This window comes from Rutidosis leptorrhynchoides, chromosome 1, assembly GCF_046630445.1.
Source record: "Rutidosis leptorrhynchoides isolate AG116_Rl617_1_P2 chromosome 1, CSIRO_AGI_Rlap_v1, whole genome shotgun sequence".
NCBI classification, from domain to species: domain Eukaryota; kingdom Viridiplantae; phylum Streptophyta; class Magnoliopsida; order Asterales; family Asteraceae; genus Rutidosis; species Rutidosis leptorrhynchoides.
In genome coordinates this window covers 637500001-637514288 of record NC_092333.1, presented here as the reverse complement: position 1 = coordinate 637514288, position 14288 = coordinate 637500001, and the positions used below count along the sequence as shown (strand labels likewise).

Here is a 14288-nt window from a genome sequence, read left to right as displayed (position 1 = left end):
CATAAACTCATTTCAATTAATCAAGTCTTAACAAGTTTGATTGCTTAACATGTTGGAAACATTTAATCATGTAAATATAGATCTCATATAATATATAATCATGGAAAAGTTCGGGTCACTACATCTACCAAAGAAGTTGAAGACTTGTAAATCGGATCTCCACTGGGTTTGAAGAAAAGTGCTTAGTGAAGCAAGAAATTCCGATTAGTGTAATCGGGGAGTGGATTAAGGTGGATTAGTTAACATTCATCCGAACCACTATAAATCCTTGTGTCTGTGTTCTTTACATTACTTTACTTATCATTTTGAACATACACACCACACACATCAAGTTTGAGTTGAATTGGTTGATCATAGTTAATCAAATTTGGTGATCACTCAAAAAAGTGTTAAAAACGTATCAAGTAACTATTCACCCTCCTCTAGTTACTTACAATATATATATATATATATATATATATATATATATATATATATATATATATATATATATACATATATATATATATATATATATATAGTGGTAGGATCAATGGGGAGGTAACCAATTGTGGGGAAACAATTTTTTTTTTCTTCATTTTTTGAAAAAACTTTTTTCATGAACATTATAGATTAGATGAAAATATGAACATTAAAAAAAGACACTTTGTGATAAATGTTTTTATTTTGACGAGAAGACGCTCAAAGAAATACTCCCTTCGTCCCAAAATAATTGTCCTGCTTTGACTTTTTGAGTCTTTTTTCTTCAAATTTGACGTTAAATATATTTCTTTGTGTTATATAATATCGAATGAAAGTTATAACAAATGAAAACACATTCGCAAATCAATCAATTCATATAAATTCATCATATATTCTATAGCAAAAACCAACAAATATTTAAAGTCAAAACTTAATAAATTGACCTTGAAAAGTCCAACATGACAATTATTTTGGGACGGAAGGAGTAATATATAACAATTATCGTATTTTTTAAGAGTATTTTGAGAGTTTAGAAATTAGGGTTTAAATATTAGGGTTTAGATATTAGGTTTTAGAAATTTAGGGTTTAGGATTTAGATTTAGGATTTAGATTGAGTTTTTAATACGAACGGTTTAGAGTTTAGGGTTTAAGGTTTAGTGTTTTGGGTTTAGCCCTAAACCCTAAACTCTAAATCGGCCTAAATTTCAACAAAAAGTACTTCACAAAACATGAAGAAAAAAAACTTTCGAAGATTAACATTTTTCACGATCAATATTATCTTGAATGTTATGTTATTTTTGTCGATCATTTTCCCGCCTAAATAATAACATTCATCACGAAGTGTCTTTTTTAAATGTTCATATTTTCGTGTGATCTTAATGCCTGAAATTTTTTTTTTAAAAAAACGAAAAAAAAAAATTGCTTCCCTTGCTTCCCCCCAATTGTTACTTCCCCATTGATCCTACCCCATATATATATATATATATATATATATATATATATATATATATATATATATATATATATATATATATATATATATATATATATATATATATATATATATATATATATATATATATATATATATAATGGTAGGGTCAAGAGGGAAGTAACCAATCGGAGGGAAGCGGTGGGAAGCAAAATCTTTTTTTTTCGTTTTTTCAAAAAACTTTGTTCACGAACATTATAGATTGGATGAAAATATGAACATTTAATAAAGACACTTTGTGATAAATGTTTTTATTTTGGCAGAAAAACGCTCGAAGAACTAATATATAACAATTATCGTGTTTTTCGAGCGTATGTTGAGGGTTTAGATATTAGGGTTTATATATTAGGGTTTATAGGGTTTAGATATTAGGGTTTAGAAATTTAGGGTTTAGGGTTTAGTTTTAGGGTTTAGATTTAGGATTTAGATTGAGTTTTTAACACGAACGGTTTACAGTTTAGGGTTTATGGTTTAGGGTTTGGTGTTTGGATTTATGAATAAACCCAAAACACCAAACCCTAAACCCTAAACTCTAAATCGGGCTAAATTTTACTTCACAAAAGATGGAAAAAAAAAAGTTAACATTCTTCACGAACAATATTATCTTAAATGTTATTTTTGTCGATCGTTTTCCCGCCTAAATAATAACATTCATCACGAAGTGTCTTTTCTAAATGTTCATATTTTCGTGTGATCTTGATGCCTGAAAATAATTCAAAAAAAAACGGAAAAAAAAATTTGCTTCCCCCCGATTAGTTACTTCCCCATTGATCCTGCCCCTATATATATATATATATATATATATATATATATATATATATATATATATATATATATATTATTCTCCTTCCTATTTTAGTCTTTAACATTACTTTTTTATTTTTATTTTTTAGATAAAGTTCTAAAGTGTAGTTAGGGGAGATTAAACATTGATTTTCTTGAGAGATTTCTAATCACTCAACCACTAGACCAACCCTTGAGGTTAACCTTCCTCTTTTTAGTTAAGTAATTACTCGTATGATTTTAACATATAGTGTAACACTTTGAACTTTCAACACCTATTGATAAGTTGTCTACTGAAAATCAAATTTTACAAAATTCTAATTTAAATTGTAATTCATTCTAATTCCTTCCCGGTTCTCAAAAAAATAACGAATTGAATTCTATATTGATGGGTTCGTGTGAGCACATCCATTAGGAATCCATTTTCTGAGACTTTTGTGCTTTGATAAGACTTCTAAGTGGTATTATTACTATTTTATAAATACAAAGCTTAAACAGATTAGCTACGGTAAAAAAAAAAAAAAAATTAAATAATCATATCATCACATTAATTAATTAAGTTGAGATTTGTTACACAAGTTGGTATTGGCATCGGACCAGGGAGATGTATTGGGTCATTAGTTTGTTATTGGACTACAAGAAATTAGATATTTGTGTATATTTGGCAAGAATATGGCGGTTAGAGATTTTAAACCTCATGCAGTTAACCACATTATACATGCCCAAACCGAGAAAGAAAAAAAACAAAACAGAATTCTTCCACTTGTTGAATCAGAGAGCTATTACGTATCAAGACACCCTTGGATAAATTATATGGAGTATATATAGTATCACTAGTTTTATGAGCTAGTCCGTTGGACGGCATTGTAAATATTAGTGAGAAAATGTCACTATTGTTCAGTTATAGTGTTTTAACATTTTGCCTTTATTATACATTCATCATCTGACTTTCAAAATAAATAAATAAATAATTTTATCCTTATTATTTTGCTAAAAGAGACTAGTTATACTGTTACAGTATCATTTAGAGAAAATGCCAACTACTATTTAATTTAATTAGTCTAATATAATCTTTTCACATTTTAAATTTTGTTTTTGTTATATTCATCCTTTGCCTTTCAAAAATAAAAATAAATAAATAATATCATCCACATTATTTTGCCAAACGAGATTAGTTAATTCATCCTTAATCAACTATCACAAATTTTCCAATTGTGCCATATCGATCCTACATGTTGGAACACTTTGATTTAGCCAATAATTTTTTCATTGATCAATTAACAAAACTACACATCCTACGAATTTCGCCTTCATCCCCGGTCTTTACCTCAACATTACTCAACTTCACCATTGCGCTCCCAAATTTCTCGCTCAATGTTAATCGAGGTCGTCTACCAACTCCAACAAACATTTCCACAAGCTTTCGTGTTCTTGAATCATTCCATAGATTTGAATCTGATTCAAGTACTCCTTGCCCTCGACTCAAGTTGTCATAATAAGAATTGTCGAATTTGTCTACACTGCCTGTATCTAAGTCCACACGTGCTGTCCCATTGTGAGGGTTGGGACATAGTGCTTGGAGATGTAGAACGAATGCTTGGTCAATTTTTGGGTCGGGTTTATGGGTGTTGTCGTAGTTGTGCAGCCTGTGAAGGAATCTTGCACACGAAGATGTCCCAATCGTGTGTCCTCCTAGTAATCAGCGATACCAAGAAACACGAAAAAGTTTGTTAGCAGGTCCACATTTTCCATTAAGTTGTAAAATTGTAGTACAAAATATATTGTGTGTTCTTAACATACCAACGAGGGTAACAAGATCTTCGATATCGAGTCCTTTATTAGCAAACTTCTCGATTTGTACATCAACCGAGTCTTTGGAACTAGGCAACTTATCAGCTTCTGATGCTAGAGAAACTAATCCGTCTCTACGACCTGTTGGCACAGCCCAGCCAATTCCCCCGGTCTAGAAATTTGAAAAATTACACATTTCCTTAACGAAGTTATAGAAGTCGAGCTACTAATTTTTTTTTAACAGCAAACACACGCACCCATTAATTAGTCCACGACGGGAATTGAACTCACAATCTCAAGGTTGAGATGGCTAGGTCATAAGCTCTTCGGTGTTGAGCTACTCATTATTAACTAGTAATTACAAAGATTATGAGTTTAAACCTCATTATGTATGTATATAGTAATATACATACTCGTAAGTCTTAAAAAATCACATTTGTCAATAAAGGGAATACACTTTTACAGTTGCTCATAAAAGATTCTGATTTAAACTTAGTGCGTAGAAATGATCCATATTTATAAAATTTGGCCTTTTACATTAGTTTTTTGGGCTATTTGCCCAGTAAAGAAACCATAAAAGTTATAAAAAAAAGTAATTACCAGCACGACAGAATCACGAGCAGCAAGAGCAAGAATGTCGGCACAAGAGACGACACCAGGACATTCTTTTTCGATCATGGACTTTGCATCGCGGATGACTTCAAAGCCCCTCAAGTGAGAATTTGATACTTATTAGTTCACAGTAATTCAACTATGAACACCAGACTCTTAATTTCACACAAACAATAGGAATTAAAGTGCAGAAAATTAAGAGAACACGAATTAGAAGAAAACCAATAATATATTAAGCACAATCGTGTTTTTGATATATATATGAAAACTGCAAACATAAACGTGTATTTATACAAGAAGAACCAAATCTTCCAGATTTGGTTTCTTAACAAACTACACTACAAAATAGGAAAAGATATACAAGGATCAAAGCTAAACTTAAGGAGATTAATTCTGGAAGATAAACACAAAAACGCATCATCATATATCTTCTAAATATAAAAGAGATCTTCCAGAATCTTCAAATGGCTTTATCAACAAGAAATCATTCGGCAGTTGACTTTTGAAAACTTCAGACTCTAACATCATCTGCTCCTCAGACTCTAACATCATCAGACTCTAAAATCTGCAAAATACTTTGACTCATCAGATTAACTTTCCCAACAATCTCCCCCTATCTGATGATGTCAAAACAATTCAAGCTACTAACCCATCAACTTCTTGACCTCTCTTTCAATCAGCTTGCACTTATGCTTCATGTGTGAGATCTTCTTCATCATACTGATCTTGCTGTACAAGTGCATCAACAACTTTCTTCGAAAAGGTAAGGTCTGCAGAGATTCACACCTTGTCATCAAACTTAATAGCAGCTCAATATTAGCATCCTCAAACTGATCCACTCTAATCAACATTCTCCTTCCATTAGAAGTTTTAACCAGCAATGCATCCAAATACTCAACATAAAAATCATCTATAAACTCCATATGTTCAGGAACAGCATATGTATCAACTATCCTCTTGACCCTTCTTTCTTTCTTTCTCAAATTAAAGGCTTCACAGAAAACTTCATAATCCTTCAAACTAATAAACCCTTCTTCAAACACCAGATGCACAAACATAAAAATCCTCTTAAACACCTCACTTAAAATCACCCTGTCACCTTCACAACCTCTCAAACCAAATGCAATTCCTCTCCATTCACAAAATCCTAACCTCAATATTTGATTCAACTTCACCCTTAATCTTTTATCAGAAGCATGAGATAAAGTCAGAAACAAACACACTCCATCATACTCAGTCCTATCAATTTCAACCTTCAACACTTCTCCTTCATACCTTCTAAATCTAAACCTTTTATTCAACTTAGCTCTCAGATCATTCAAGACCGCAGGATTTTCAGAAATATCACCAGCAGATTCTGCAATCATCTCACCAACAGCTGCAACATTTTTACCCTTATCCTTAACACCACCAGCAACAATTTCATCACCAACAGTAACATTCTCAACCACATTTTCTGAAACCACAACCTCATCAACAACAATGTGCTCCCCCTCAATTTGATTCTCCCCCTCAACAGCAGCTCTCTTATTCTTATCACCAGCAACCTCTGCATCATCAACTCTCTTTCTTTTCTCCCCCTTTTTGACATCATCCACCTGAAGAGAAGATATGATTTCCCAGATTTCAGCTTGTTGATTTTTTAAAGTAACCAAATCAGAAGCAAACCCTGTAAAACAACTTTCTACCCCATCAACTTTCTTTTCCAATACATCCAACCTGTCATTAAACATCACCACAGAATTTGAATTACCAGCACCACCCTGCAACTCCCCAACCAACCTCCTCACCTCCATCAACTCTGATTTTGAAACAAAATTATTATTAAAGTTTTTAGAAAGATCAGACTGCACAACAGATAGTTTGTCATCAAACTTCTTAGTCAAATTAGTCAAAGCCTTATTCAAGCCAACCAATTCAACTGGTGCCCCAGTCTGACCTGCAGTGTCAATAGATGTGGGTATGGTTGGTATATCCTCATGACTTTCCTGTTGTGAAGAAAAGCAATCCTTGGATAAAGAAGGTGTTGAGGCCTGTACCACACCCTGTGACATGAGTGTGGCATTGGCAGCCTGTGCAAGAGTGTGTAAGGATGACATGCTCTGGAAAGGTAGTGACAGACTTAAGTCTGAGGTAGAAGTAGGTTTGGCCATTTCAGTAGGTTGTTGAATTTGGTTTGATGAGTCCAGGATTGGGACCTCTGTTTGTAAGTTAACTGAGGGGGTTGCATCAGTAACTGTAATGTGGGTATCCAAGTTAACTAACCTATCAGGTTTGGTTAAGGTCAAAGCACTGCTTGCAACAACCTCTAGCAGAGGTGAAGAAACAGTACTAGCACCATCTTGCCTAGTGAATTGTAATGGTGAATTCACAGGTGCTGAATCATCTAAGGGTTCAAGTATGGTGGTATTCTCTGTATGAACTGGTGAGTTCATAAGGTTGTTTGATGAAGATATTTGCTCAGTAGCAGTGGGTGAAGATGGGTTAGATTGAAGTGGTGTTTCTTCAACCATATCTTCAGCCTGCTCTGTTTGATTGACAATATGGGGTGGAGTAATTGGGGGGGTAGAAACTGAATGTTCAGATTCTGTTGAATGTTGTTGACCATTGTTGTGACCTTCTTCAGATTCTGATTGCTCAGATCCTGAAGAAGATGCCCCTTCAGATTCTGATTGCTCAGGATCTGCAGGTTGGTCTGCACGGCCCAAATTGACCCAATGCATCATAGCAGCTGTAAGAGGGACTTCTTGACCATCATCAATGTGCCTATGAAACATTTTGACACTGCATTCAGGTAAATACCTGTACTCATAGACATTAAAAGTTTGCAAACCATTGTACAAAATTGGTGTCATTGCTTGTTCAAACATTAGACTCATAAATCTTATGAATGGCACATTGTGATCTCTTAAAGGTTTTTCAGTAAGCACTAAGAGTTCATTAAAATACAGACGTGCAAAGTCTATATTTCTCCCTGTTACCATGGCATCAAAAATATGAGCCTCAAAATCATTTATTTCAGTTAGACTCCCACATTTAAAACTCAAACTTCTGATTATATTTGACAATAGAAACATCCACCTTGGACTGAACATACTGATTTTGACACTAGAATTGGTTAAGGGCTGACCAACTAGGTTAAAACAATTTCGTACAGCAGATTTTGCTGCTGTTCGAACAAAATTCTCATTAAAAGGAAGGTTTAAAGCAGCCCTTAAATGATTTTCAGTAATTGTTAAGGTGTTGTTACCATTCCTGTAAGTACCAGTAATTGACCTTGCTTCTCTGTTCCCATTACAAGTGTACCAGAACTCAGCCAGCATCTCAGGATACATCACCGTTGTCTTAAAGAAGGCATCCTTCAAAGGATGATTCCTCATAAACAGCATCAATTCCTCATATCCCTCATTAGCAAACCCTTCTGGAATTCTACCACAAGCTACCCTATTGTTCACCGATACCTGTACCTCCTTATTACCTCTAAAATCCTTTGCTCGATGCATCCTTTCAGTTGGTTCCAGAACAAAAGGGATGAATTTCATGTTCGCCATTGTAATCGCAAGAGAATTTCGAAAAACAGATGAGGGTTTTGAGATGATCGACTGATTTGACAAAAAAATTTAAAATTTAAACCCTATTAAATAATTCTGACACCGCCAAAAATTTTACCATTTACCTCCTCAAAAAGTTACAGTTTTGACCCTTTTATTATAAGAAATAGAATAAAGAAAAATAAACTTACCTAAAACAGAACAAGAAAAAAAACTTTATTTGACTCAAGATAGAAAATAATTTACACAAAATTACATCAAAAATACACCAGAGTCACACCATCTCAGACTCTGAAATAGCATTACCTCATCCAGACTCATTAAAACATCAGACTCCGGAAGAGTCATCACTAGACAACATTTCACTAGATGGATTTAACATTCCAAGTTGTCCAAGAAGATAAAAATGCCTTTCTTCATTAAGTGCCTTAGTAAAAATATCTGCCAATTGATCCTTTGTACCAATATGCTTCAAATACACTTTGCCCTTTTCAACACAATCCCTTATAAAATGATGTCTGATTTCAATGTGCTTTGTTCTTGAGTGAAACACTGGATTCTCAGTAATAGCAATTGCACTCTCATTGTCACACATGATTGGAGTGTTGGACAATGTCAACCCAAAATCCAAAAGTTGATGTTGCATCCAAAGTAATTGAGCACAGCAGCTTCCTGCAGCAACATATTCAGCTTCTGCTGTAGAAGTAGCAACAGAGTTTTGCTTCTTACTAGACCAGCTAACCAGTTTTCCACCTAACAATTGACATCCACCAGAAGTGCTTTTCCTGTCTAACTTGCAACCTGCATAGTCTGCATCTGTGTAACCAATTAGATCAAACCCTGAGTCTTTGGGATACCAAAGACCCAGGTTAGGGGTACCTTTTAAGTACCTAAAAATCCTTTTCACAGCTTTGTAATGAGACTCCTTAGGGTCAGATTGGTAACGTGCACAAAGACATGTAGCAAACATTATATCAGGTCTACTTGCAGTTAAGTATAACAAAGATCCAATCAAACCTCTATAGGTTGATTGACAAGTGGGTTTACCAGACTCATCCTTATCAAGTTTTTCAGAAATGCTCATTGGTGTTCTTATAGAAGAACAATTTTTGAAACCATATTTGTCTAACATGTTAGCAATATAGTTACTCTGGTTTATAAAAATACCCTCAGAACTTTGTTTTATTTGCAACCCAAGAAAATAGTTTAATGTACACAAATTACTCATTCTATACTCTTTTGACATAATATCAGAAAACCATTTTCCCAAGTTAGGATTAGTAGACCCAAATATAATGTCATCTACATAAATTTGAACAAGTAGCACATCACCTTTGTCCTTTTTGACAAACAAAGTCTTGTCAATAGCTCCTCTGGAAAAATTATTTTCTAGAAGAAATGTTGACAAGGTATCATACCAGGCTCTTGGAGCTTGCTTCAGACCATACAATGCCTTTTTCAATTTGTAAACATGTTTTGGAAATTTCTTACTTACATAACCAGGAGGTTGTTTCACATACACCTCTTCTTGCAAAACTCCATTCAAGAAAGCACTCTTCACATCCATTTGAGATACCTTAAACCCTTTGTGAGCAGCATGAGACAAAAACAATCTGATAGCTTCAATTCTAGCCACAGGAGCAAAAGTCTCATCATAATCTATCCCTTCTTCTTGCCTGTACCCTTGAGCAACCAACCTTGCCTTATTTCTGATAACAATACCATCTTTATCCACCTTGTTCCTGAATACCCATTTTGTGCCAATGATAGTTTTATCATCAGGCTTTGGAACCAATTCCCATACTTCATTCCTTTCAAACTCTGTAAGTTCTTCAGTCATAGCCTCATTCCAGTCATCATCACCTAGTGCCTCATCAATCTTCTTAGGCTCAATAAGTGAAAGAAAACTTGAAAACAAACAGAAATTAGCTATGGCAGATTCAGACACAGCAGCCTGATTAGAAGAACTAGTCTTGGGTAACCCTGTAGTATCCACAACATAATCATCAAGATGCTTTGGATGAACTATGCTTCTTGAAGATCTTCTGATAGGTACAATGGGATCTGAGGTGGTATCTGATGATTGGCCACTCTCTTGATTAACAACAATCTCTTCTTCTTGTGTAGATTCTTCTGTATGAACACCTTCAGCAATAATATTTTTAGAGTCTGACCACTGTTCATCAGACTCAGACTCTGAATCCAGAGTCTGAACAATGTTCTCTGAAATTAACTTAGACATTTCTTCAAGTGCAGAATTCTCAGAATTGGATGATTGATCCATTTCTAAGGAGCTTTCATCAAAAGAAACATTGATAGATTCTTCACAAAAATCAATTAAAGTAACATTTTTGAACTCAGTACCATGATCACTTCTTAACTGTTTAACAAGAATACCCTTTTGAACCTGCTCTCTTTTGATCAACCTGATGATTTCTTCAGGAGCATCACTCTTTGCAGCCAAGAAAATAACCCAAGTAAATCTGGAATACTCATCAACAATCACAAGAGTATACCTTTTTCCACCCAAACTACTAGTATTCATTGGACCAAACAGATCCATATGAAGCATGTGAAGTGGATCACAAATGGTAGCCAGGGTTTTTGAAGGAAACTTGGTTTTGGTTTGTTTACCCATAATACAAGCAGAACATGGCTTATCTTTCTTAAAGGGTTGCTGTGGAAGACCTCTCACCAATTTCTTCTTAGACAGCTCATTTATATTCTTAAAATTAAGATGAGAAAGTCTTTTATGCCACAGCCAATTTAGCTCATTTACAGTCTGAGAATACAAACATGTCTCAATACCAGAATTAACAGAATTCAGATCCAATACATACACATTCTGATGTCTCCAGGCCACAAGTGTTGGCCTACCTTTTGGATCATAAATAATACCAGCTTTCTTTCTGATTCTTATTTCACAGTCTTCATCAGCAATTTGACTAACACTTAGCAGATTATGCATCAACCCTTCAACTAAGGCAACTTTCATCAAAGTAACACTACCAGCTTTCACAGTACCATAACCAACTGTCTTTGCAACAGAATTATCACCATATCTCACAGGAGGACCCTTCTCTTCTACAAACTCTACAAGATGTTCTTTGCATCCAGTCATATGTCTTGAGCAGCCACTATCCAGATACCACTTACTACCCTGCTACACAAGACACAAACAACTACACAATTAATTCTTGGAGGGAACCCACTTTTCAGTGGGTTCAATAGGAGAATCTTTTACTCTCCATACAAAAGCTTTGTTACCAATCCAGATCAACTTGTCTTTAGCAGATTTCAAAACACTTTCACTTTCACAGACTTTGGGTTTCCAACACTTTTCAATTCTCTTTGGAAGACAACATGTACTCTTAACAGGAGATTTCTCTTTACTTTTGATTACATTATTAAGTTTTGAAATTTCCTTTTTAAGTTTTCGAATAGTCTTAGTCTGTTTGGACTTTGACTTTCTTTTTGACCTTTTAGAATCTGGACTGGTACTAGTAACAGAAGATAAATCAGATATGTCCTTGCAACTTGACTCATGGGTGATAGACTCCTGGTCAGAACATTCACTTTTAATTTTCAAATCTAAACTGTTAGAGTCTGAAGATTTCTCAAGTTCAGACTCTGATTGACTTTTACTTTCTGACCAGTTAGAGTCTGATGGTAACAAAATTTCAGACTCTAAAGGATCTCTGCTCTCAAGTACAATGATGTCTAAAGGCTCAACAGGATCTAATGATTTTACAAAAGCATTTGTCAAAATCTTTTTATCACCATCAAACTTTACAAAAGTATCTGGTAAAATATCAGGTTTAAATCTATTAGGATCAGCTTCCACATTATTGTCTAATATGTAGTTTTCACCTAATATAGCCTTAACATCATCTGGAATTTGTTTGGCAATAGCATCAGAATTCTTTTTAGAAGATACACACCAAGATCTACAAATTGACTCATAATGTTTTGACCTTTTAATTGATCTTCCTAATTCTGTATTTAATCTTTTAGTTTCTTCAGCATATGCCATTTTATAAGTGTCTAATTCAGCCTCACACGATTTTAATCCTTTAATTTCAGCATCTTTTTCCATAATTGACTGTTTAAGATCAAAGATTTGTGTTCTTAACCTATCAATGTCTTCTAAACACCACTTAAAGTCAAGCAACAAGTACTGAAACATTCTCACTTTTTCATTATCAAAATAGTTCACAAAGTTTTGTACCTTATAGGCAGAAATTTTATTACAAGAACTATCCATATCCATCTTCTCAATAGCCTTCAGATCCTCTTCAAAATTACTGGATCCACCAACCATTTCAGTTAAAGCCATAAAACACTTGTCTTCCTCATCATCTGATGATGAATCTTCATCCTCCCATGTTTCAGTATACAAAGCCTTCTCCTGTTCTTTACCCTTTGCCTTCTCAGCTTCATTCTTTAATTTCTTGTACTTCAACTTGTACTTTCTTGCTTTGTCAACAGACTTGTAGGAATCTGAACCTCCTTCAACCTTAGACCAGCAATCAGCAGCTATATGCCCTATCTTACCACACTTGAAACACTTAGCTTTCTTTGGATCAAATGAACTCTTACCTTTACCCTTCTTAAAACCAAACTTTCTTTGCTCAACTCTCTGAGCCAAAAGAGCTATCTGGGCCTCCAGATCATCATCTTCCTCATCTTCTTCAGATTCACTATCATCAGAAGTTTCATCATCCTCAGATTCAACCTTACTAGAGTAACTGGAGAACAACTGTTTGTTCTTCTTTGTAGTAGCCACCAAAGCTGCCTCTGGATCTTTAGCAACCTTCTTAACATTTATCTTGTTCTTCAACTGTGTTTCTTCAAAATTTGATAGAATACCAAACAACTCACTTAGCTCATACCCTTCAATCTTCTCACTTATTACCATAGAAGTAATAACCGATTCAAAGTTTGAAGGTAGTAATTCAATGAACTTTTGACACAAAACTTGTTGTGTCTTTTCTATACCAACACTTTCAAGATCATTTATCAAAACCTGAAACCTTGAGTGGAGATCACTTAAGGATTCTTTAGGCTCAGCAGCAAAGTTTTCATAGCATCTGATCAGATTCTTTCTCTTTTGAGTCTTAACAACTGTGACTCCTTCATAATCATTAAGTAAAAGATCCCACATAGCTTTAGCAGTCTTGGCATGACTAATTTTCCTGAGAATAGGAACAGTGACAGCATTACCAATAATACTTCTTATTTTGCTGTCAAGCTTAAACTTTATAGCTTCTGCTTCTGTCCATCTTTCTCTTGGAGTTGAACGAAAATAAGCAGGTTGTGCAGCAACAGTATCTGATCCAGGAACAGCATCGACCATTTGACCTGGTGTAATGGGTCCTGTGGTAAGGACAGTTTCTGCATCTTCATGAACAGATCCAAGAAACCATAGAACTTTTAGCTTCCATGTTGCAAAGTCTGTGCCATCAAAAATCGGCACACCTTTTCCAGCCATGACTGGAGTAACAATTGTACTGGTAGACATCTTGATTTCTTCAAAGATGAAAAATAGATCGTTTTAAAGATTACCTTTGACGGATTTACACCTTACCCGCTCTGATACCAGTTATTAGTTCACAGTAATTCAACTATGAACACCAGACTCTTAATTTCACACAAACAATAGGAATTAAAGTGCAGAAAATTAAGAGAACACGAATTAGAAGAAAACCAATAATATATTAAGCACAATCGTGTTTTTGATATATATATGAAAACTGCAAACATAAACGTGTATTTATACAAGAAGAACCAAATCTTCCAGATTTGGTTTCTTAACAAACTACACTACAAAATAGGAAAAGATATACAAGGATCAAAGCTAAACTTAAGGAGATTAATTCTGGAAGATAAACACAAAAACGCATCATCATATATCTTCTAAATATAAAAGAGATCTTCCAGAATCTTCAAATGGCTTTATCAACAAGAAATCATTCGGCAGTTGACTTTTGAAAACTTCAGACTCTAACATCATCTGCTCCTCAGACTCTAACATCATCAGACTCTAAAATCTGCAAAATACTTTGACTCATCAGATTAACTTTCCCAACAATACTGA

The 14288-nt window shown here is 34.4% G+C and overlaps 1 protein-coding gene across 1 annotated transcript; it reads right to left on the bottom strand.

Moving 5' to 3' along the window:
* Positions 1–3496: 3496 nt before the first annotated feature.
* LOC139886578 (cationic peroxidase 2-like) lies at positions 3497–4747 on the bottom strand. The gene is made up of 3 exons (XM_071870465.1): positions 4629–4747; positions 4038–4200; positions 3497–3929 (listed from the first exon to the last, which is right to left on the bottom strand). The coding sequence occupies exons 1-3, from the start codon at positions 4704–4706 to the stop codon at positions 3511–3513; spliced, it is 660 nt and encodes a 219-aa protein (XP_071726566.1). The 5' UTR covers positions 4707–4747; the 3' UTR covers positions 3497–3510.
* Positions 4748–14288: the final 9541 nt, after the last annotated feature.

Coding starts and splice junctions, on each gene's coding strand:
- LOC139886578 (XM_071870465.1), bottom strand. CDS start 4,706: ATGATCGAAAAAGAATGTCCTGGTGTCGTCTCTTGTGCCGACATTCTT. Junction 4,201..4,628: donor CTCGTGATTCTGTCGTGCTG/GTAATTACTTTT, acceptor TCAAATTTCTAG/ACCGGGGGAATTGGCTGGGC. Junction 3,930..4,037: donor AGATCTTGTTACCCTCGTTG/GTATGTTAAGAA, acceptor GCTGATTACTAG/GAGGACACACGATTGGGACA.